Source organism: Myxine glutinosa, chromosome 2 (genome assembly GCF_964187855.1).
Source record: "Myxine glutinosa chromosome 2, kmMyxGlut1.1, whole genome shotgun sequence".
NCBI classification, from domain to species: Eukaryota; Metazoa; Chordata; class Myxini; order Myxiniformes; family Myxinidae; genus Myxine; species Myxine glutinosa.
In genome coordinates, this window is record NC_136262.1 from 130,118,090 (window position 1) to 130,143,630 (window position 25,541).

The 25,541-nt window shown below is 46.0% G+C and overlaps 1 protein-coding gene across 4 annotated transcripts in view; it reads left to right on the forward strand.

Annotated features, from left to right (window-relative positions):
* Nucleotides 1-25,541, forward strand: part of LOC137421260 (GMP reductase 1-like) — a 905,715-nt gene that overhangs the window by 858,835 nt on the left and 21,339 nt on the right. For 2 of the 4 annotated variants that reach the window (XM_078771658.1, XM_078771657.1), the window contains one exon: nt 17,964-18,083. In XM_078771658.1, coding sequence (XP_078627784.1) covers nt 17,973-18,083 — 111 coding nt within the window. In that variant the 5' untranslated portion in view covers nt 17,964-17,972. Of the gene's footprint in view, nt 1-2,206; nt 2,523-17,963; nt 18,084-25,541 lie in introns of those variants that run through there. The other 2 variants (XM_068107137.2, XM_068107138.2) reach the window with 2 other exon arrangements.

Genomic DNA, 25,541 nt, shown 5'->3' on the forward strand with positions numbered 1-25,541 from the left:
AATCCTCAATTTTCATCTGATTCACGTGAAATTTGAATGGGATTTACATATCAGTTGACTGAATTCAACCACCAACTATTTTTGAGATCAGCATAGGCCAAATAGTCAACATAGGTCAAAGGTCAACCACTTTTTCCGAATTTCTAAAATCCTCAATTTTCATCCGATTGACTTGAAATTTGAAAAGAATATACATATCAGCAAACTGAATTCAACCACCAACTATTTTTGAGATCAGCATAGGCCAAAAGGTCAACATAGGTCAAAGGTCAACAACAATTTCAAATTTCTAAAATCCTCAATTTTCAGCCGATTCAATTGAAATTTGAAAAGAATATACATATCAGCAAACTGAATTCAACCACCAACTATTTTTGAGATCAGCATAGGCCAAATAGTCAACATAGGTCAAAGGTCAACAACAATTTCAAATTTCTAAAATCCTCAATTTTCATCCGATTCAATTGAAATTTGAAAAGAATATACATATCGGCAAACTGAATTCAACCACCAACTATTTTTGAGATCAGCATAGGCCAAAAGGTTAACATCGGCCAAAGGTCAACCACTTTTTTGAATTTCTAAAAGCCTCAATTTTCATCTGATTGCCTTGAAATTTGAATTGTATTTTCATATCAGCTAACTGAATTCAACCACCAATTATTTGTGAGGTCAAAATGATTCTCTATTGAGTGCCATTCTGCTTTGTTCTGTTTTGCCAAGTGTCGCTCTATGAGTGATTTTTCATTTGTCTGTTTGTCTGTCTGTCTGTCTGTTTGTCTGCACAGAATAAATATGATTTTCTCTGCAACCCTTGGTCCAATTGACAGGAAAATTTCACCATCGGTGCAACTCCACCTGTCAAATTTTTTAATGATAATTATGACATCATAGGTCACGTGCTTCAGCCGCCATGTTGTAAAAAGCGAAAAATTTGCACCTCTATATCTCCAAAAGTGCTGAATAGAAAAAATTGAGACATGGCTCATTGTAAAGAACTCTCCATGGGGAATAAAATATGTTAATTATGATGTCATAAGTGCCTCCATTATGACGTCATAATTCGACAAGTACAAAACATCATCCGATCAAGATGAAATTTCTTGAGCGCAATGTCAGGATAAACTGGTTGAGAGGAAAAAAACAATGATGACGTCATCGGTCACGTGGTTCGGCCGCCATCTTGGAAAAACCGAAAAACATTGCACCTCTATATCTCCGAAAGTGCTGAATAGAAAAAATTGAGACATGGCTCATTGGAAAGAACTCTCCGTGGGAAATAAAATATGTTAATTATGATGTCATAAGTGCCTCCATTATGACGTCATAATTCGACAAATACAAAACTTCATCCAATCAAGATGAAATTTCTTGAGCGCCATGTCGGCATAAACTGGTGGAGGAAAAAAAATAATGATGATGTCATCGGTCATGTGGTTCAGCCGCCATCATGGAAAAACCGAAAAAGGTTGCACCTCTATATCTCCAAAAGGGCTGAATAGGAAAAATTGAGACATGGCTCACTGTAAAGAACTCTCTATGGGGAATAAAATATGTTAATGATGATGTCATAGGTGCCTCCATTATGATGTCATATTTCGACAAGTATAAAACATCATCCGATCAAGATGAAATTTCTTGAGCATAATCTAGGAATAAATTAGTTTAGAAAAAAAATAATGACAACGTCATCGGTCACGTGGTTTGGCCGCCATATTGGCCGCCATTAAGGTCACGTGACCGGAACGAGCTTTGCAATCCCCGTTTCCAGTCAGGAGCGGAACCTTGATGTCAATTTTTTGACAATACAATCGACAATACCTCATCTGGAGTTCAAATTCCAAATAAAGTAATCATATATCGATTTAACACCTATTAGTGACTGCTCGCAGAGCGGACATCCAGCTTAATGTCCTTCCGACGTTCTGTTTGTGAAGCATCAATCAGGCAGTTTATACAGTGAGGTGGGGAATCGAACCCAGTCGATCATACGATACCTGCCACCTGCGCACCAACATGTCAGACGAAGTTACCGCCCGAGGTGTAAATGTATAAATTGGTTATCCGTGTTGTTCGGGTTATTCCATCATGGTGGTTTGTTATCATCATGGTGTCCCCTCCAGTGTTTACTGTTTATCGTTCATGAGCGCTGCATTTGCATGCGCCCTGCGGATCTATATTTATACTCCCGCCAAATACAGCTCTCGCAACGACAGGGGGATCCCGGTGACTTCGGATGGACGGTCATCGCCGGGGTCGCCGCCGCACTGCGTCCATTGAGGTCTTGAATTAGAGCCGGTTCATTGACCGAAAATGACTCGTACTTGCTCGTAACCAGGAGCGGATCTTCACTTGGAAATCCCCGCATCGGAAACGATTGATTAAATAAACAAGCAGGTATCCCACTGCGGTCATTGCAAGGACTCGAAGGTGCGATGCCGCGTGTCGATGCGGATATCAAGCTCGACTTCAAGGACGTCTTGTTTCGACCCAAACGGAGCAGCCTCAAAAGTCGTTCGGAGGTCGGTGGTGTGTGTGTGTTTGTGTGTGTGTGATTGTGTGTGTGTGTGTGTGTGTTTGTGTGTGTGTGTGTGTGTGTGTGTGTGTGTGTGTTTGTGTGTGTTCATGTAGTGTGTCTGTGTGTTCATGTAGTGTGTTTGTGTGTAGTGTGTTTGTGTTTGTGTCGTGTGTGTGTGTGTGTGTGTTTGTTCGTGTTGTGTGTGTGTGTTCGTGTAGTGTGTGTGTGTGTGTTCGTGTAGTGTGTGTGTGTGTGTGTGTGTGTGTGTGTTAGTGGCGTGTGTGTGTGTTAGTGGCGTGTGTGTGTGTTCGTGTAGTGTGTTTGTTTGTTCGTGCAGTGTGTTTGTTTGTTCGTGTAGTGTGTGTGTTTTTGTGTGTCGTGTGTGTGTGTGTGTGTTGTGTATGTGTGTTCGTGTAGTGTGTTTGTGTGTGTGTGGGTTTGTGTACTGTGTGTGTTCGTGTACTGTGTTTGTGTGTTCGTGTACTGTGTTTGTGTGTTCGTGTAGTGTGTGTGTGTGTGAGTGTGTTTGTGTCGTGTATTTGTGTGTGTGTGTGTGTGTTCGTGTAGTGTGTTTGTGTGTGTGTTTGTGTTTGTGTCGTGTATTTGTGTGTGTGTGTGTGTTCATGTAGTGTGTTTGTGTGTGTGTGTGTGTGTGTCCGTGTCGTGTGTGTGTTCATGTAGTGTGTGTGTGTGTGTGTTCATGTAGTGTGTTTGTGTTTGTGTCATGTGTTTGTGTGTGTGTTTGTTCGTGTTGTGTGTGTGTGTGTGTTCGTGTAGTGTGTGTGTGTGTGTGTGTGTGTGTGTGTGTGTTAGTGTCGTGTGTGTGTGTGTGTGTGTGTGTGTGTGTGTTAGTGTCGTGTGTGTGTGTGTGGTCGTGTAGTGTGTTTGTGTGTTCGTGTAGTGTGTGTGTTTGTGTGTGTCATGTGTGTGTGTGTGTGTGTTTGTGTGTGTTGTGTATGTGTGTGTTTGTGTAGTGTGTGTGTGTGTGTGTCCATGTCGTGTGTGTGTGTTCATGTAGTGTGTTTGTGTGTTTGTGTGGTGTTTGTGTAGTGTAGTGTGTGTGTTTGTGTCGTGTGCGTTGATGTTGTGTCGTGTGTGTTTGTGTAGCATGTGTGTGTGTGTGTGTGTGTGTGTTTGTGTCGTGTGTTTGTGTGTGTGTTCGTGTAGTATGTGTGTTTGTGTAGTGTGTGTGTATGTGTGTGTGTGTGTGTGTGTGTGCATATAGTGTGTGTGTTCATGTAGTGTATTTGTGTGTGTTCGTGTCATGTGTGTGTGTCCGTATGGTGTGTTTGTGTGTTCGGGTAGTGTGTGTGTGTGTTCCTGTGGTGTGTTTGTGTGTGTGTTCGTGTAGTGTGTGTGTGTTTGTGTAGTGTGTGTGTGTGTTCGTGTGCTGTGTTTGTGTGTGCATGTAGTGTGTGTGTGTGTGTGTGTGTTTGTGTCCTATGTGTGTGTTTGTGTCGTGTGTGTATTTGTGTCGTGTATTTGTGTGTTCATGTAGTATGTGTGTGTGTGTTTGTGTTGTGTGTGTGTGTGTGTGTGTTTGTGTCGTGTGTGTGTGTTTGTGTCGTGTGTGTGTGTATTTGTGTCGTGTGTTTGTGTGTGTCGTGTGTGTGTGTGTGTTTGTGTCGTGTGTGTTTATGTTGTGTCGTGTGTGTGTTTCTGTGTTCGTGTTGTGTGTGTGTGTGTGTGTGTGTGTGTGTGTGTGTGCATGTAGCGTGTGTGTGCATGCATGTAGTGTGTGTGTGTGTGTGTGTTCGTATGTGTTTGTTTTCGTGTTGTGTAGTGTGGTGTGTGTGTGTGCATGTAGTGTATGTGTGTGTGTGTATGTGTGTGTGTGTGTGTATGTTCATGTAGTGTGTGTTTGTTTGTGTCGTGTGTTCGTGTAGTGTGTGTTCGTGAAGTGTGTGTGTGTGTGTGTTCATGGTGTGTATGTGTGTGTGTGTGTGTGTGTGTGTTCGTGTAGTGTGTGTGTAGTGTGTGTGCAGTGTGTGTGTGTTTGTGTTCGTGTTGTGTGTGTTCGTGTAGTGTGTGTGTGTGTGTGTGTGTTTGCGGTGTGTGTGTTCATGTTGTGTGTGTGTGTTTGTGTCATGTGTGTGTGTTTGTGTTCGTGTAGTGTGTGTGTGTGTGTTCGTTGTAATGAAAATCAGATCCACAACTTTGACCTCGTAGTAGGTTTAATGACAATTCGATCTCTGGCAACATCCTGTAAAAATACAATCATGCAATATATCAGCATTATGGAATCATGGGGAAAGTTCAGTAATATCAATCAATGCAAGCAAGCCTGGATCATCTACGTATACGCACCATTCAAGTCTATGTGTCACGGATTAAATGTCACAGGAATGTTTCGGAGCGATGGCCGTCCGAGTTCTTCTCGACGCCTCTCAGTAGTTAGAGAGAGCATAACACCTGGGTTCAACTTAGATACATTTTCATTACATTCTCCCCGCTGTTAGAACTACACTTCCGCTAGGCAGGAATCAAGCATGCAGCAGCAATAGTAGAGCAGCGATGTCAGTCCATGTCAGTCGGTCCATCTGTAGCGATCGGGGCGACAAATTTCCCTTCCAGCACGGGTCCGGAAACTACCGGGTACTACATCCCCAAGTCCGGAGTCCCCCGCGTCGGAGTAGCCGCCTGAGTCAGGTGACGAAGGTGGCACCACAGTGCCTACAGGCGGGGGAGTATTTGGTGGCGAGATGGCCGGCAGATGCTCCATAGGTGGAGTAACGGGAGAGTCCATAGACTCGTAAATTGGTTCGTCGATTTCCCGCAAGGGGCCAGGTGGCGTACGGAGACAGTGGACTCGCGTCCATCTGCCATCAACATGCGAGCATGCTCGGGATTAGCTTGGAGTACTTGCACCTTATCCACTCGTGGATCATACTTGCTCATGCGAACCGCACGTTTGAGGTAGGCCGGCCCCGGCTCAGCAAGCCAATTAGGTAAAGGTCGGATACTTTCCGAGCTCCTCGGGTGATGAAACATCCGTTCGTGGGGAGTTTGGTTGGTGGCCGTACACAGTAAAGTCCTGATTGAGTTCAGTGCCGCAGGTAACGACCAGGCCCATTTATCTAGGCCTCGGCCGAGGGACCTAAGGCTTAGCGTGACGGCTCTCCATATAATACCATTGAAGCGTTCGACCTGCCCATTCGCCTGCGGTCTATACGGAGTGGTATAGCTAGAAGCGACATTATGCTGGAGTAAGAAGCTCCTCACCTCCTGGGACAGGAACACCGCACCTCGATCGGTATGCATGTAGGCCAGATTCCCAAACATAGAAAACAAGTTCTGCAGGCACCGGATAACCGTGGCGGCCGTCATATCTGCACACATGAAAGCGAAAGGGAATCTCGAGAACTCATCAACGATAGTGAGCAGATAACGAGAGATACTCGATGCCGGTGACGCAGGCAGTGGCCCTTTGAAGTCCATCGCCAATCTCTCCCACGGCCTAGTTGCTCGGACCAGTGTCCCAATAGGAGGGTTGTAAAAACGCGGTGTGAGTTCAGCACATACAGAACAATTGTGGCAGACCTGGCGAATGTCTTCAACTGAGTAGGGCAGGTTATGACTACGCACAAAATGAGCGAAACGCGTCACCCCAGGATGGCACAGAGTGTCGTGCAAAGCATGCAGATCCTCCAAAGATATGAGGCCCGCACACGTTGCTGGCCGCGATAAGGCGTCGGTAACCAGGTTATCCCTCCCAGGGCGATATTTGATGGTGTAGCAGAAATCGGCGAGTTCGATGCGCCAGCGAGTGATTTTCTCATTCTTAATGCGTTGAGCATGCAGGGTGTCGTACATAAACGCAACGCTCTGTTGGTCCGTGATAATTTGGAAGCATCGTCCGAGCAAATAGGGACGCCATCGCCGAATCGACACGACGATTGCGCATGCCTCCTTTTCAACAGACGAATGTCTCCGCTCAGCGGAGGTGAGAGTTCGCGAAAAGAAAGCCACAGGGCGCCCCCCCTGGGAGAGAGTCGCTGCTATCGCATGATCCGATGCATCACCTTCCAAAACAAAAGATTTATTCTCGTCAATCGTCGCCACAGCGGCCCCAGTGATGTCGGACTTAAGGCCATGGAAAGCAGCCTTGGCGGTAAGGCTCATGGGGAACGCTTCGCAGTCCACAAGTGGGCGGAGTTTCACGGAGAAATTTTGTACCCACTTAGAATAATGAGCGAACAGCCCGAGAGCACGCTTCAGCGAAGCATGATCGCAGGCGGGGCCATGTCGAGCAAGGGTCGCAGACGCTCCTTATCCGGAGCAACAGAGCCGTGCGTCACGGTGTACCCCAGAAGATCTATCGTGCGAGCGGAGTAATGACATTTAGCCTCATTCATAGTTAAGCGATACCTCTGCGCGACCTTGAGGAAGCGCTTCAGATTAGCATCATGATGTTCCTGGTCATGCCCGCAAACTGTGAGATTGTCCAGATATACAAAGACATCGGTCAAGTTCTCCGTAGCGATGAGGTTGTCCATACCCCTCTGAAAACACGCGCCCGTTCGTGACCCCATAAGGTAGCCGGGTGAACTGGTATAACCTTTGACCCAATTCAAATGCGGGATAGATACGGTCGGCCTCGGAGATGGGAATTTGATGATACGCACTACGCAGATCGAGAGTGCTATAGACCGAATACCGGGCCACCTGTCGAACCAGGGAGTCCATTCCCAGAAGGGGGTAGCCGTCCAGCTGTGTAAATCGATTAATCGTCTGCGAATAGTCGATTACCACGCCTTTGCGATGCGCTTCGCTTCGTACCACTAGAACTTGGGCCCGCCATGGCGACCGACTGGGTTCTATGATACCTTCCTGTAATAGCTGGGCCGTTTCTGCCGCAATGAATTGCACGTCAGCTCGTGAGTAGCGTCGCGATTTAACTGCTACAGGTGTACAGTCCGTGGTCATATTGGGGAACAGCGACAGCGGCTCAATTTCCATCCCTGCAAGAGCGCACACAGCAAGCGTATCAGTACCACCAAATTCCATTTCCAACCGTCCATGTCGCTTGAGAAAATCATGTCCAAGCAAAACATCTGCACATAATGCTGGTAAGACCATGAGATGCACATCCGGAAACATTCTTCCCTTAATCACAAGCTTCAGTCGACATTCCCCTTTTGTGCTGAGCCTAAGCCCCCGAGAGGCCATAAAGATTCAGCGTCTTGTCCCAAGAATCGGCCATTCATGTTTTTGCACCAGTCGATAATCAACATAACTATCTGTGGAACCTGTATCGATCAAAGCATTAGCAAAAATTCCTTCGATCACCAGTGGGATTATAGCTCGAGCCAGGCCAGGTGGACCTGCAGTTATCGAGTCGTCTAGGTGAGGCGCTCGTGCCTCGCGTGTGGATCCAACGCCAGCTAAAGGTTTCCGTGCTGTTGAAATCGGTTGTAGGCCAGTCGTGCCGCCTCCAGAGGGCGCACGTGCCACGCGTGGAGTTACTGGCTTCCGTGCCATAGCAGTAGCGTGTAGATCATACGTGCAGCCTCCGGATGGCACTCGTGTCACATGCGGAGTTTCAGAGCCAACATTAGCCGTTCGGGCGGCCGATCCGGGAAGTTGGCAAGGCGTCGGAAGAATGCCGGCCAAGGACGGTCACACCGCGTGCTGTCATGTTTGCGCCACTTGTATAGTCGGCGCGACGAATCTCACCAAGGTCGAGCGCACAGCCAGGGGCCCTTGGGAAGGCGCGACCCACATCAAAGTCAGGCGAGGCGCCCCGCGCACCGTTCGGTCCGCTGGCTCGGCGATGAGCACATTCATTGTCGAGCGGGCTCGTTTGCCCCGCGACATCGATCGGCAAACCTTCGCAAAATGACCTGTCTTTGTGCACAAATGACATGTCGCATCTCTAGCCGGGCAAACAGACCTGAGATGTTTTCGGTTCCCGCAGAAATAGCACGTAGCATTACGTCCGGGCTTGGGTCCAGCTGCTGCTGCTGCCGTCAAGCCCGGATCAAAATCCTCCTCGGGAGTGGCCGGGGTCTCCGATTCCGGCAGAGATGCCATGGCTGCATCCGCGTCCTCGGCGGTCGCTCTCTCCGGTCGAGCTTGTCGAGATGTCCCCGCAGTGATGTATGGGTGTTCATACGCGTCGTATTGTTCCCGTGCTTGGGTATAGACGTGTGATAGCCGTAGTGCTTCAGCGAGTGTCAAATCGGCTTCTTCAAGAAGTCTCTGTCTGACGACTGGGGATCTTAGTCCGGCGACGAAAGAATCGCGAACAAGATCATCACAAACTTGTTCATGTGTACGTACCGCTGGGGCACTTTCGGTCAGCAGATGTCGGAGCTCTTGAGCGAAGTGATCTAAAGTCTCCGTGGGATGTTGTCGTCGTATTGTGAGCAGATGCCGGGAATAGACCGCGTTTCGTTTTTTAATGTAAATGCGCTTCAGCTCTGCCACGGCGGCATCGAACGTCGCACATTGTTCGATTGCCCGATACACGTTGTGGTGTACCTTTGTTTGCAGTACGTCCAATTTCGTTTCATCGGTGACGGCGGCTTCCTGAGCCTTGAATTGGTTATCCAAGGTTTTCAGCCAATGTGTCAGCTCCGTGGCCGCGTCTGCCGCTTGCGGGTCGGCTGCGAAGAGTGGCACATGGATCATTTTGTGTCCCGCCATGTCGCTCTCGTTCGCCTCTTCTTCTCGTTCGGACGGCGAGACGAATTGTCATTAATTGTAGTGAAAATCGGATCCACAACTTTGACCTAGTAGTAGGTTTAATGACAATTCGATCTCTGGCAACATCCTGTAAAAATACAATCGTGAAATATATCAGGATTATGGAATCATGGGGAAAGTTCAGTAATATCAATCAATGCAAGCAAGCCTGGATCATCTACGTATACGCACCATTCGAGTCTACGTGTCACGGATTAAATGTCACAGGAATGTTTCGGAGCGATGGCCGTCCGAGTTCTTATAGACGCCTCTCAGTGGTTAGAGAGAGCATAACACCTGGGTTCAACTTAGATACATTTTCATTACATTCGTGTAGTGAGTTTGTGTTCGTGTCGTGTGTGTGTGTGTATGTGTGTGTGTGTATGTGTGTGTGTGTATGTGTGTGTGTGTGTTTGTGTGTGTGCGTGCATTTAGTGTGTGTGTGTGTGTGTGTGTGTGTGTGTGTGTGTGTGCATGTAGTGTGTGTGTTCGTATGTGTGTGTTCGTATGTGTTTGTGTTCGTGTTGTGTAGTGTAGTGTGTGTGTGTGCGCACATGTCGTGTGTGTGTGTGTGTGTGTGTGTGTGTATGTGTGTATGTTCATGTAGTGTGTGTTTGTGTAGTGTGTTTGTGTGTTCGTGTAGTGTGTGTGTTCGTGTAGTGTGTGTTCGTGTAGTGTGTTTGTGTGTTCGTGGTGTGTGTGTGTATGTGTGTTCATGTAGTGTGTGTGTAGTGTGTGTGTGTGTTTGTGTTGTGTTTGTGTTGTGTGTTTGTGTTCATGTAGTGTGTGTGTATGTGTGTGTTCGTGTCGTGTGTGTGTGTGTTCGTGTTGTGTGTGTGTGTGTGTGTGTGCATGTGTGTGTGTGTGTGTGTTCGTGTTGTGTGTGTGTGTGTGTGTGTGTGTTTGTGTCATGTTTGTGTGTTTGTGTTTGTGTTCATGTTGTATGTGTGTGTGTGTGTTCGTGTAGTGAGTTTGTGTGTTCGTGTAGTGTGTGTGTGTATGTGTGTGTAGGTTTGTGTGTGTGCGTGCATGTAGTGTGTGTGCACATCATGTGTATGTGTGTGTGTATGTGTGTGTGTTTGTGTGTGTGTGCACATGTAGTGTGTGTGCACGTGTGTGTGTGTGTGTGTTTGTGTGTGTGTGTGTGCATGTAGTGTGTGTGTGCATGTAGTGTGTGTGTGTGTGTTCGTATGTGTGTGTTCGTGTGTGTTTGTGTTCGTGTTGTGTAGTGTAGTGTGTGTGTGTGTGTGTGTGCGCATGTCTTGTGTGTGTGTGTGTGTGTGTGTGTGTATGTTCATGTAGTGTGTGTTTGTGTTGTGTGTTTGTGTGTTCCTGTGGTGTGTGTGTTTGTGTCGTGTGTTTGTGTGTGTGTTCGTGTAGTGTGTGTTCGTGTAGTGTGTGTGTTCGTTTAGTGAGTTTGTGTGTTCGTGTAGTGTGTGTGTGTGTGTGTGTGTGCATGTAGTGTGTGTGTGTGGTTATGTGTGTGCACGCATGTAGTGTGTGTGTGTGTGTGTGTGTTTGTGCATGTAGTGTGTGTGTGTATGTGTGTGTGTGTGTGTGTTTGTGTGTGTGCGCGCATGTAGTGTGTGTGCACGCGTGTGTGTGTGTGTGTGTGTGTGTGTTCGTGTTTGTTCCACTCCCCCGGCGAGGAAGGAGCGCACAAATATGGAGGAAGTTCAATACGTTCTCGGAATAAAGAATGAGATGCAGAGTCGCTCAAAACACGGCAACATTTATTATTTTTCAATGTGTGAGGAAGAAATATTTGATTGTATTTTTTATTTATATACAGCCTTCTCGGTATTATGTACTTTTTGGCGTGTCCTAGAATATTGTGAGTGATGTCGTTTGTGGAACTCTTCGAACACACCTTGTACACGGCAGCATGATCAGTGGCATCATATCCACTGGAGTAGAAGGGGGAATTCTTCATGAAAATAAATAATTAATGGAAGATTATAACACTCAAATGATTTCTGAATCTGAGGCATTGGTAGACAGAGTCACGAGCTATGTTTTAACATAGATTTGTAATAATTTTGTTTTTATCACTGTTATTTCATTTTAATTATCATTTATTTGATATTAACAGAGTTCCCACCCTTCAGGTAGCTGGCAATTGCATATTACTTGCAAAAAAAAGTATTGTCTGTATATTAATTGCAAGAAGACTATGTTTGCTTGTGTGGTGTGTATCTAAGGGGGTCTAAACGGTCTTGAGGGTGGAAGGGGTTTAAATTGTCGAAGGGGGTTAAGGGGTCTAAAGGGATCTAAAATGCTATTTTAACGACTTTTTATGCCTCTGCCGACGAAGTCGCCGGAGGCGTTATGTTTTCAGATTGTCCGTCCGTCCGTCCGTGATAGGTTTGCGTTACCACGATAACTTGAGAACTGCTGAAGGGTTCTTAATCAAACTTGGTGCAGGTATGTATAATGACGTAAAGATGAACTGATTCGATTTTGGGGTCAAGAGGTCAAACTACCGAGGTCATGTTGAGTTACAATTACTTCGTTTCTGCAATAATTTAAGAACGGCTGAAGGGATCTTAGTCAAACTTGCTGCAGGTATGTATAATGATGTCAACATGAACTGATTACATTTTGGGGACAACAGGTCAAAGGTCGGAGGTTATGTTAAGTAAAAATTATGTTGCCGTGTCAACTTGTGAACAAGTGATGGGATTTTGAACAAACGTGGTATAAGTATATATGATGCAAAGATGAACTGATTGGATTATGGCATCAACAGTATATATGAAACTCCCTCACTCTCTTCAATCCCACTCCTCCTTCCAGGTCTTCAAAACAACTGTTCACCACCATCTCTTATCTTCCCCAATCCAAACCTTGATCTTTTCTACCCCTGTTAATTCAGCCCAGATCCACTTTTCTGAAATACCGTCTTCTTTCCTGGAAGTCTTAGCAGTGTCCATGTGTTTTTTTTTTTTTTTTACCTCTCCCACCCCCCACCCGCCTTCGCACGCCTCCTCCCTCCGCCCCCCAAGCCCTCTACCTCCCACAGATCTCCTGAGGTCCCTGCTCTCCAAAGTTGTACTTGTGTGCTTCCCACTCTCTCCCCATCTTGTCTCCCGCTCCCTTTAATTCGTCTTATGTGTCCGGTTTTTTTTTTGGTTTTTTTTTTTGTCATTAATGTTAGCTCTTCCACGAGCCTCGATCTTGTGTACAAAAAAAAAGAAAAAGAAAAAAAAACAGATCAAAGGTCAGAGGTCATGCCAGTTAAAATGTGACAACTTGAGAACAGCTGAATGGATTTAAATCAAACTTGGTACAAGTATTATAATGATGTAATAATGTGAGCAGAGGCATATCAGTCGACGTCGTGACGTCGAAGAGTGTCGTTCTCGTTGTTGTTTTTTAAATTTTCTATGGTATAGGCATTAAGATATCACCTAATCCAGTTGGTTGGGGGACCTGTAATGAAAGGGAGACAACTCTAATTAGGCTTGTACATGCATAATAGGAGTTTCCCGTCCTATCTGTCTGTGATCCTTGGTCTCAGAGTAGTCACTGGACAAAGTCTTGGGACTGGTCTGCCACAATGGAGAAATAACCCAAATAATAACACCTATGAGAAAGAAAAATGTTTTTTTGAAATTGTTTTGAAAAAGATTTCGCAGAAAACCCAAGTAGGGACCGACCCCCGGAGTGTACCCTGAAAAAATTTGGTGTCGGTTGGCCCAAGGGTCTTGGAATAGTTACCGGACATAAAGACATGCAGACACACACCTTCGCTTGTATTTATTTTTTTTTAAAGAGAGAAGAGGAGATAATAAGACGCTGCAGTAGTAGTAGTCCCAGATCCAGGATTTTGTTTGTTCACATCCAGCTGAAGATATAAGCATTTAGCATTTGGACACACGAGGGTCATCGAAAAAGTTTTGTCACCTTTTTTGCGACTTTTTAAACCTCTAGTTTTCTCAGACTTTTAGGAACTCCCAAGTTTATCACTGTTTGTTTGTTGTTTCAGGAATTAAAATAATGGGATCTAATATCAAGGATTTGGACATGGCATAAAACTGCTTTGGAGAAGAACTCCGGTTTAAAATATATGGTGATGCAGAAGTTAAGTACTCATGAAATCCAACAGAATAAAAAAAAGGAATGCCACCAAACCTAGGAGAAGAGCTTTTACATCCTCTGAAGAAGTTTTAATTAATTTTTGTATGCATAGTCGAGGCTTGTGGAAGAGCTTGCACCCTGATTGGATGAGGATGCAAAACACGCATGCATGGAGAAGAAAACACCAAGGAGGAAAAACTGGGAAATTAGGAGGAATTTGGGAGAGTAGAGAAGATCATGATTTTGGATTGGGGATGATCTGAGCTGGCGGCGAACAGCTGTCTTGAAGACCTGGAGGGAAGAGTGAGATTTAAGAGGATGTGGAAGTTTATTCCACAGGTGGGAAAAAGAGTAATAAATGAGTGGAGCTGAGCAGTGATCCTGGACTTAGGTAGTTTCACCAGAAGGGGGTTGGTGGTGGACTGCGTGAGTCCTGCAGAAACCGGACAAAGCATGGAAACAGCAGTGGGTGGGTGCAAGACCAGAAAGATAAGTCGGTGGGTGGTCTGATTGTTTTTGTTTTTAGCTCTTTCACGAGCCTCGATCTTGTATACAAAAAAAGAAAGAAAAAAAAGGAGGTGGCAGAAGACAGAGAGACCACCCACCGACTTATCTCGATGGCGAAGTGATAGGGTCGTACACCCAGCTTCAGCGTGAGAGATTCCAATAATCGTTATCCAAGTTATCACAGCTACATCCACTGTGTTAAGGATAGTTCCCAGGTAAGGTTTCTGTGTTGTGCTGGGATTTTAAAAAGTTGTTGTTGTATATCCCAGACAGTTCTCTCGAATAAACCCGCGGCACGGAGACAGCCGATCGATCTCCCAGGAGCGACCCGGAGGTCGACCATGTCCAGGATGGTGTACCCCCGCCTTCACAAAGTCATGGCCACGATAGAGATAGAGATAGAGAGAGAGAGAGAGAGAGAGAGAGAGAGAGAGAGAGAGAGAGAGAGAGAGAGAGAGAGAGAGAGAGAGAGAGAGACAGAAAGAGAAATAGAAAGAGAAAGAGAAAGAGAAAGAGAAAGAGAAAGAGAGAGACAGAGACAAAAGAGAGAGATAAAAGAGAGGGAGACAAGGTAGAAAGGTCCATGGGGACCGAGTGGCAATCTGAGCAGCGGGGAATAATGGGGAAGATTTGGCCCCCGACTTGCATTGGTGGGTGGAAGTGGGGTACAACCACCACAAAGAGGCGACCCCGATAGTTGCTTTTTTAAAAGTTGGTGTGACTGTTGGATGATTGTGTTGAAGAGGTCGGAGATTATGTAGAATAGTGAGACATGAATATTGTGTGGCTAAATAGCATTGTGTCAATTATGGAGGTTGGGTGACACCTTTTGGGATGACCCTTGTAAGCTTGTGCAAACCATGCTCGTTGAAGGAGAATTGCTCTATCAGTTGTTTTTTTTGTTTTTTTATTGTATACATAATCGAGGCTCGTGAAAGAGCTAACATTTATCACACAAACAAATCAAACAGACAAACAAACAAAGTATATAAAAAGGGGAGCGGTAGACAAGATGGGGAGAGAAGGGGAAGCACATAAATACAACATTTGAGAGCAGGGACACCGGGAATGTGTGGGAGGGAGAGAGCTTGGGGGAGGAGGCATGGGAAAGGTATAAAACACATGGACACTGCTAGGACTTCCAGGAAAGAAGTCGGTATTTCAGAAAAGTGGATCTGGGGTGAATTAACAGGGGTAGAAAAGATCAAGGTTTTGGTTGGGGGAGGATAAGAGATGGTGTGGAACAGCTGTTTTAAAGACCTGGAGGGAGGAGTGGGATTGAAGAGAGTGAGTGAGAGGGAGTAAGTGAAAGGCCCTCGGAGGTAGCTTCATCACGGGAGATTCCAATGATTCTGAACGCTTTGGTTTCAACAGCGTGAAGACGAGCCAGGTGTGAGGCAGGAGCACCAGCCCAGAGGGGAGAGCAGTATTCCATTGAGCTGCGGATGAAAGCCTTGCATGTGGTGAGGAATGCAGGTGTACCAAGGAAGGACTTCACACGACGGAGGATGCCCAGTCGGCGACTGGCTTTGGAGGCCAGATTTGAAATGTGGTTTTCCCAGGAAAGATCATGGCAGATAGTGAGACCCAAAAGCTTGAGTGACAGAACTTATTGGAGAGGATTATTCAGAAAGTGGATGGGAGAGTTGTCCAGTCTGTCTTTTCGGAGAGACATCGTAAGAGTGTGAGATTTGTCAGGATTGAAAGACATGTTCCACTTATTTGCCCAGTCTGTGATTTTGTCCAGGTCTGCAGAGAGTGAGGAGGCTGCAGACTGCCGATCTGAGGGATGAGGAATGGAGGGGCAGAGAGTGGAGTCATCAGCGAAGAGATAGAGAGGATTTTCAAGAGAGTCGGAGAGATCATTGATGAAGACCAGAAAAAGCACAGGGCCCAGAACACTGCCTTGGGGAACTCCAGCCTAAACAGGAAGGGGAGATTAGAGAAACCCATTCAGGGCCACACGTTGACTACGACTAGAGAGGAAGTCCGCCAGCCATGCGTGGTGATTTCCATGGATACCAAAGGAGGAGGGTTTGGTGAGCAGAGCGGGGTGCCAAACCGTATCGAAGGCACGTGATATGTCGAGGGAGACAGCTCTAATTTCCTGTTTGGCATTGAGGACCTCCATCCATTGTTGAGACAGCAGAAGCAGCATGTCCAGAGTAGAGTGACCTGGTCTGAAACCAAATTGATGATCAGAGATCAAGCCATTGGAGAAGACGAAAGATTTCATATCCGAAGCAATGATGGATTTCATGACTTTGCTGATAATTGGGAGAAGGCTGATTGGTCTGTCGTTGCTAGGATCTGTTTTTGTACCTTTTTTGTGTAAAGCGGTGATGTTGGCTGATTTCCAAGCAGATGGCAGATGACCTTGAGCAAAAGAGAGGGTGAAGAGAACAGAGAGAGGGAGTGAAAGAGCGGAAGAACAGGATTTTAGGACCCGTGGGCTGATGCCATCAGGTCCAGTTGCAGAATCAGAGTCGAGGGTTGAAAAACTTTTCCACCTTGTCAGGAGGAAAGGGCACAGAGTCCAGGAGCAGCTGGGTATGACTGGGTACAGAGAGGGATGGGTTTGGGCCACAAGATTTGGAGGCAAACACAGAGTTGAGGCATTCAGCTTTTTCACGTGCGGAGTCAGCTGTGTAGCCGTTTGAGGTAAGGGAGGGGATGGAGGGGGAACAAACACCAGAAACAGATTTGACCAGATGCCACCAGGATTTGGAAGAGGGAGACAGATAAGAGAGTTCGGTCTTGAGAACAGAGAGATATTGTTTCCTGGCTCTCCTGAGGGTGGACACACACTTGTTTCGGGCTTTGTGAAAGGAAATGAGATTTCCTTCTGTTGGATTTGCTTTCCAGGAGAGAAAGGCAAGTTGTTTCTGGGCAACAGCCTCACCACAAGATTCCGTGTACCATGGATGGGAGGAAGGGTATGACAACTGAAGACGAGATGGGATAAATCTGTGCATGAGAGAGAGCAATTTACTTTGGAAGAATTCCCAGGATGAGTTGATGTCAGAGGTGGTAGAGATGGTAGACCAGTCCAGATGATTGATGGCTGCTTGAAGACCATGCCAGTTGGCCTGAGTGTAATTCCAGACTTGTCGACGCTGAGGGGGCTCCCTGAGAATGGGCAGAGAGATGTCCACTTTAACAAGCACATGATCAGATGAGCCGATTGGAGCAGAAGAAGAGCAGCAGACATTTTCAGGGAAGTTAGACATAACCAAGTCCAGAAGAGAAGATGCTCCATTGACTGAGATCCGGGTCGGGAAATTGACAGATTGTGTCAGTCCCAGTGAGTCGCAGAAGTCCTTTGCTAAGGAGCCATGGCTGGTGAGAGAGGTACCCACACCCAGCCAACTGGCATGGTGACAGTTGAAATCACCACATATGAGGAAGAGAGAGTTGGGATGGGTAGAAAGAAGTTGGTCCATATTATCAGACAGCGAGATGTAGATGGAGTCATCACTTTTTGGTGAACAGAACAACACACATATGAACAAAAGGTGGGAGCGAAGGGGAAGCCGTAGCCAAAGGTATTCCTGGGGGTGAGGTGGAGAGAGGGCAGTGCAGGGCGAGTGAGAAAGAGAGTTTTTTTTATAAAGATAGCAACCCCACCTCCAGGACGAGGCTCAGGTCTATCAAACCGGAGGAGAGAGTAACCCGGGAGAGATACTAAGGAATCAGAGACATCATGAAGGAGGAAAGTTTCTGTTAAGCAGATCACGTCTGGTTTGTCAGAAGCAATCTGTATGGAGAGATCAGTATTAAATTAAGCAACCTGTATTATTATTATTATTATTATTATTATTAATTATTATTAATTGTTATTATTAATAATTATTATTAATAATTATTATTAATTAGCAAATTAAGTAATTAGAGATTAAGCAACCTGTATGGAGGATATCAGTATTAAATTGTAGCTAAAACCATAGCAATCTAGTTAGTGACCACAGGGATGTGGTAGTCTACCTTTCCCACCTGGTACCAATTTATATACTATAGAGTGGAGATAACCCATAATTTCCTTGGCGCCACTCGGGACGGCCACTAAAATGCTATCTATGAAAAGGCAGTGCTGCCAATAATTTGTTATATTCTTGAATATAAATTCTTACTATGTTGTTTTGTTTGTAATAGATGATGTACTTGTTTACAGGTGGACCTAATGCGTACTTTCACATTCAGAAACTCGAAGAGGTCATACCGTGGGATACCGGTCATTGCTGCAAATATGGACACAGTAGGAACATTCGCTATGGCCCGAGCACTAAGCAAGGTAAGCTAGTGTGCATTACTTGCTTTCATAGCAGCACTGGGGCTGTCAAAATAATCTGTAGAGCATTGATTACTGATCAATATTCTGATTATGATTATTATATACAGTGGTTTCAAATCAAACATAATATATAGGGTCTTCACAAACTATTCCAAGTGATAAAGCTAAAAAATGCAGATAAAATGTGAGCAAGTTGGATTAACAGAGAAAATCAGATGATTCTCCGTTGCATAAGTATTCAAACCCTTTCCCTAATTAACCCTAAACGACTACAGCAGCAAATTGTTTGTTTGAAAGGTTATAAAATAAGTGTAGCGTTCTAGGTTTCACCCGAATGCTATCATTTGTTTAACTTAAAAATTCAGCTCCCCCACTTATCTAAGGAGTTTTATGGTGTAACTCACTTGGTCGACCAACAAGGCAAACATAAAGACCAAGGCGCTTTCCAAAGGTGTCAGACATAAGTGGAGGAGAAGCACCGTTCAGGAGAGGGTTTTAAGAAGATTTCAAAGTCACTCATTATACTTTTGAGTACGGTGAAATCCACCATTAAGAAGTGGAATACGTGTCATAACACCCAGACCCTACCCAGATCAGGTCGCCCATCCAAACTCTGCAACTGGGCAAGCAGAAAACTGCAGTTCTCCTGAACAAGCAGTTCGGGTTGCCATTGTAAATCCAATAATGACTGAAATATCTACAAAGCTCTATGTCTGAGATGGAGGTCAATGTTCATCAATCAACAATATCCCGTTAACTTCGCAAAGCTGGCCTCTATAGACAGATCGCAAGAACGAAGCCATTACTGAAATAGATGCATCAAAAAGCTTGTATGGAGTTTGCGAAAAAGCATCTTAATGATATGCACACATGTGGAGAAAGGTTTTTGTGGTCAGACAAGACAAAAATTGAACTTTTTTGTATAATTTAAAGTGTTATGTCTGACACAAGCCTAACACTGCACATCAGCCAGTCAACACCATCCCTACTGTCAAGCATAGTATTGGCAGAATCATGTTATGGGGCTGCTTTTCATCAGCAGGGACTGCCAAAGTTGTGAGGATAGAAGGGACAACGTATGGCAGTGCAAAGTACAGGGCAATCCTTCATGAACAATTGCTTGAGTCAGCCATGAATATGAAACTGGGTAGGAGATTCACATATCAGCAGGACAATGATCCGATGCACAAAGCTAAAGCCATGCTGGAGTGGCTGAGTAAAAATAAAATAAATGTTCTTCAGTAGCCCAGTGAAAGTCTTGACTTGAACCCAATTGAACATTCATTGTGAGACTTGAAGATTGCACTTCATCGCCGATTCCCATCAAACCTTTACACATGCATGCACTCTGTCCGGGGCAAAAAAAATGAGCCGTCAATTTTTTACCATTTTTTATCGTAACAATTTACCATATTTCCCATTTAATATCTTAACAAACAAATCAGTAACAAATCAGTGTGGATTTTTTTTGTGTGTGTACAAGATTGAGGCTTGTGTAAGAGCTAACATTAATCACATAAAAACAAACTGACACATAAAACATATGATAAAGGGAGCGGGAGACAAGATAGGGAGAGAGAGGGAAGCACACAGGTACAACAGTAGAGAACAAGGACATCGGGAGATCTGTGGGAGGGAGAGGGCTTGGGGGGAGGGGCATGGGAAAGGGGGGGCGGGGTGGGAGAGGTAAAAACACATGGACACTGCTAGGACTTCCAGGAAAGAAGTCGGTATTTCAAAAAAGTGGATCTGGGGTGAATTAACGGGGGTAGAAAAGATCAAGGTTTTGGATGGGGGAAGATAATTGTTGAGACAGCAGACGCAGCATGTCCAGAGTAGAGTGACCTGGTCTGAAACCAAATTGATAATCAGAGATCAAGCCATTGGAGAAGAGGAAGGATTTGATATCCGAAGCAATGATGGATTCCATGACTTTGCTGATAATTGGGAGCAGGCTGATTGGTCTCTAGTTGCAAGGATCTGTTTTTGCACATTTTTTGTGTAAAGCGGTGATGTTGGCTGATTTCCAAGATGCTGGCAGATGACCTTGAGCAAAAGAGAGGGTGAAGAGAACAGAGAGAGGGAGTGAAAGAGCGGAAGAACAGCATTTTAGGACCCGTGGGCTGATGCCGTCTGCATAATGAATAACTTGTTTCTTAGCTTTCTTTAAATAATCCAGTCTTTTGGTCAAACTTTCACAAAGCTTCTTGCACCGTGAAATGTCAATATTGTCCCATTCATGTTTGACAGCTTCCCAGAGTTTATTACAATTTCCAAATTTCCTTCCAATAAGTTTGTGCTGAATATAGGCCCAAAGATTCTCTATGGGGTTCAAATTGGGACTCTGACAAGGCCAGAACATACCTTTAGAACATACCTTTCAGGGACTTTTTCTTCAACCACTTTTTGGTGGCTTTTGCAGCATGGGCCAGGGCATTATCTTGTCGAAAGTTGACTTCTTTGCTTTTCTCTCCAGGAAATAACTTTTGGAGGCTGGGAAGTAATCCTTTCTCTAATATTTTCTGGTATTTTTGTCAGTAATTGACTGCTCACACCTTGTCAGCTCCCCAACAGCAGGAGACGAAAATGCACCCCAGACCATGATTCCACCTCCTCTATGCTTCACAGTTGTTGAAATGCACTCAGGGTTGAATTTCTCACTAGATCTGCAAAAGCGACATTCTGGGGTGTCACAGCAAAGCTGAAGTCTTGATTCATCACTCAACGCAACTCTGAAACCAGTCTGAATCACAGTTCCCATATTCGGCCAGAAAGTGCAATCTGTCCAGAATGTTTTTCTTCGATTAATAGAGGCTTCTTCGCACATCCTCTTGAGGCAAAACCAGCATCAGTCAATCTTCTTGTCATAGTTCTCCTCGAAACAGTCTTGTTGTCAGCAGTTCTGAACTCCTCTGACAGTTTCCACAGGCTTTTCTTTCTTTCCTGGAGAAATAAGAATTTCAGATGCCTGTCATCTTTACTTGTAGTGGCTCTGGGCCTGCCAGACCCCTTCTTCCTTGCAGGAGAACCACTTTTCTGGAACTGTAGATCTATTTCCTTTATGGTAGGCAGAGAAATCGGGATGTTCTCCTACTTCATAAGCCTGTGGATTTCAGAATATGCCTTGCCCGCTTGATGAAGACAAGCATTTTGATTTTTAATATCCCCGTCAGCAAGGAAATTCCATTTCTTTTTAGGCATTTCTAAATTTAAACACAAAAAAACATGACCTACACTAACTGTACAAGTCATAAATTAGAGCAATTTAGACACTGCATATGCACTAAACAGTCAAAAAAACATTACAACACCCTAAAAATGCATTGCATTTAAATAAAACTAAGGTTTACATTTACATTGCATTTAAATAAATAAAACATTGCAATAAATGCATTTAAAAGCATTGTTGCGGAAACGGAGTACGGCGCTCCCCTTAGCGGTGGGGGGGGGGGGGTGGGGGGTGGTTAATCCCCCTTCTATTTGCACTGGCCGTCTCCGATCCTAAAGCTACCCCGCTCCCCTGTGGGGTGGAATTGCCCAAATTGATTGGTCAAGGGATTCCCGTACACCTCTGACAATCCCTCCACAAGGCAGGTGGGTAACTTCGCTCGAGACCACTGGCAAGATGTTATTTGCCGTGCGGTTTTTAGCAGCCCGCGGTTCGAGCCATTTAACAAGGACTAAACCTGATTCATATGCGTTGGCCAAATCGTGCCACAGGTACTCAATGGGGGAAATCACAAAGACGAACGGATGTGAAGGAAAGAAGGCAAAGGTAGGAAGAACAGGAATTTATTACTAATTATGTACACAATCAAAGAAACCAAGGGAGAAGGAAAGATACGAAAATAACTTGAAGAAGAAGAAGACACAGTGCAATTCTAGCTTATCTATACAGGCGTAACTTATTTCCCAGACAACACAGACAAACAGACGACAGTCAGACTTACACGAATGGGAATGAAGCAGGAATGGCTGGGGAGAGAAAAAGGTTCAGGCGGTCCACAGAATGGCCGGGCCGGGAGCGAGCAGCCGCCGACTCTCCACCCTCGGGTCCACACCGCCGGGATGCTCGTAGCAACGCGTCGGAGCTTGTCGTGGCTAGGCTGGTTGGGATAGCGTCTCCCTCAGTTCAGCACACCTCCCTCGTAGCTTGTTCAGGCACCTCCCTTCACAGAACTGTTTGCCACGGAACTCCTCAACGACTCTCTGGTGGGGGCTCTCTCACTCATCTCTATAAACAGTCCCTCCCAACCTCCTTTTATGAGGCGCGTGGCGATCAAGCCGCAGGCCTTTTGGAAACGCCCATTGGTGAGCTCGCCTCGGCCTTGATTGGTCGCGAGGGCTCACCGATCCCGCTCCTTGATGAGGCGTTGGCAAAGCCACGCCTTGTTCCTGGTGCTTGGCTGACTCCTCCCACCTTCTGCTCCGAGATGACCTCGTCTTCAATGGAGTTTGGGGGCGATGATTCATGCCAATAACCCCACCCAATGCAACGGTGGTGAAACGCCGCTTTGGAGGCCACGGTGATATTGTGGGGGATCTATCTTATTTCATTTGGTGCAATGCAATGTCAACTAGTGGAAAACAGAGCCTTAACTGATACACATAATAAAGAAAAACTATAGAGAGGTTCTATGATTGGCTACGTGCTTGTACATGGACCAGCTAAGGGGATGACCTTTGACCTTTACCACAAATGGAGGTATTTACAAGAACTATTTACTAGAGGGTCATATTTACAAACACAGGATTCTCAAATCCGCAACACTGCACCCTCATCCTCCAGGCACATCCCGGGCCTATAAAACTTTACTTAATGTGGCACGTAGGTGTAATTCCCTCTACAATTAATCTGACCCTGAGTGCGACAATTTTAAAACACAAATAACTATGTCCCGCTGTTGCATTGCACCCGACCTAACAGACTCACGCCCACAATTAACCGAATTGTGGAATTGATTCTCAAACTACACATGAACGGTGGGGAGCATTATTTACAAGTGACGTTAATTGTATTTACAAAACGCAACCCAGGACCTGCGATTTCTTTTGGGGGAAACAAAAAGAAAATCCTGTGGGAGGGGAGGAGACAGCATGCACTGCATCGACGCACCAGCACCAATAATCACCAAAACGCACCGCAGTGCGCCGTCACCTCAGTTCAATAAAACAAACACACTGTTGGTGGTCTTGCTCTTCGGCTCCCTCTGCTGGCCGATGTTCTTCCAGATGTTGTCATTATTGATGGCTTGCTGCCTAGTTGCAATGATAATAAATAAAAAACACAAACCGTGTCCATTTTTATTTATGGCCCACAGGGGCAGACTATGGGTGGTTCACCTGTGAGCTTAGTGCCACCTCACCGGGTCCGCAAGCAAGATATTGGGCCATCGTGGCCGGTCCCAGCAGAGGGGCCATGCCCCAACCCGTGGGGTCCATGAGTGGTGCTCAGCCACAGACATGTGGTCCATAAGTGGTGCGTGGATGCAGGCAGCTGGTTGCAAGAATTTCGGGCACACAGACGCGGCCTCCCGCACGCTCCCCCTCAATGCCCAGAGAGCACGATCCTCGGGTCGGGGAAGGAAGACAGAGATGACAGGTTAGCGAGGGGTAAGGTCACAGGGGTACACATCAACGAAGGCAACGCAAGGTGAGGTGCGCCTGGAGACTGAGCGGAGAAAAGCTCGTCCCTATCGTATATCACCCCACCCATCACCTGTTCCACCCTTGCCCCCTTACCCCCGTATTTACAAAATCTACACACTTACCAATTCGTCACTAATGTCACGTCTTCCCCATATCTCCCCTATACCAAATTCGTCACCAGAATCCCTCTAACCTAATTTGCCACAAATTCAAATTCCTCATCAATTCCTCATAAGGAGGAAGAGATGGAGCATCAAGCACAATGTCACACCCACGCCATGATGTGTCTCACAATCCAAACATTTGCACACAAAAATAAAAACAACAAACCATGGCATGGTGTGGAGTTCTGTTACCCCAGGTGAGTGGATGTAGATGGTGCGAGGAGATTCTTAATCCTAACTATCCTCTAAATGACTTTAATACACTTTACACTACCCGGGGTCTTTCCCTGCCAATCCATTGGCCATCTTACACTCTATGCGGTTTTAAGAACCAAATTCCCATTGACCAAACTGTGGTGCTTCATCAATTTGGGGTCTCACTCCCCCGGTTCAACTCCCTGTGCCTTTGCACAATTTCAGGACTGGGTCGTGTGGCTCTCCCAGCAGGTCTACCCACCTGCACACCTCCACCACTGCAGTTGCCTCCGCGCTTACCTGCTCCTTACCTAACCTATCTGGTGAAGGCCCTCCCTGGTGCTTACCCCCCTCGGTGCCCTCTCTGGCACTGGGCTACCCGGGTCCTTCCTCTGGATCCTCGGGCCCCATTGAACTCTACCGGCTCCCAGAGCCCACCTGCGGCCTCACCTGGCCGACATCCTCACAGTGGCGGAGTGCCCATTTAACTACACACACTAACAGGCCACACGCCCAGCCATTTCCACGTCACTAATGCACCCATCCAAACACCATTCTTCCACACGCACCACAGATGCCAATATCCAACCACAATTTACCTATACCCTCTACCTAACTCTTAAACTACCCTCCCCGGGTATTCGTGATAGGGGTCCATTCTCCCCATACACTCCCGTCGCACCACCCACTCCACTCCACATTTTCCACCATACTCACTCCACACCATCCATTCCATACTCCATGTATTCCATAACATTTATTCAACCATTCTCCCCTGGATTTGCACACCTGTGCTCACACACACCTGGTGGCACTTGCACCCTACTTCCTCCCAGGCTTCTTCATTCATTCAATACAATGCATAATCTATATGATAATCGCGTAAGGACTCGACTTTGTTATCCCTTTTACGCCGCACCCAGTGACCCGATGCCCACGGCACTAATGGATTTACGATCTACGAACCGCGCTCTTTGTTTATCACGTACAGCCATACTCGAAAAATCTGAATTAGCCGACGTTGGGTTAGACGTTTAACTGCAGATACGACGCCATCTTAGCATCGCCAACGTATGGGCGTCTGCTGGGCGAGGGCGAAGCAAGCCGTCCGCTGATTGGATAGGCGAAGGCGAAAGCAAGCCGTCCACTGAGTGGACAATCCAGAGCATGCATTTGTGCCGGTGTCGGCGATCGTTGTTCATATACGCACTCTTCATTCTCATCTTTCTTCCTAACTCTTACTCGGACAAGCAAATCCCCTATGCCATCCATAATGGTACACTCTATCCATACACCACATCCTCCCTTCCGTGGATGTTCCACGGGTTTCGGCTAGTCACAATTATTCCTCATACTCTGCTCCATACACTTCCACGCTCAATACAACTCACAATCACCTTACACTTCTCACAATACGCTACTGAATACACTTTCAACACACACACACGGT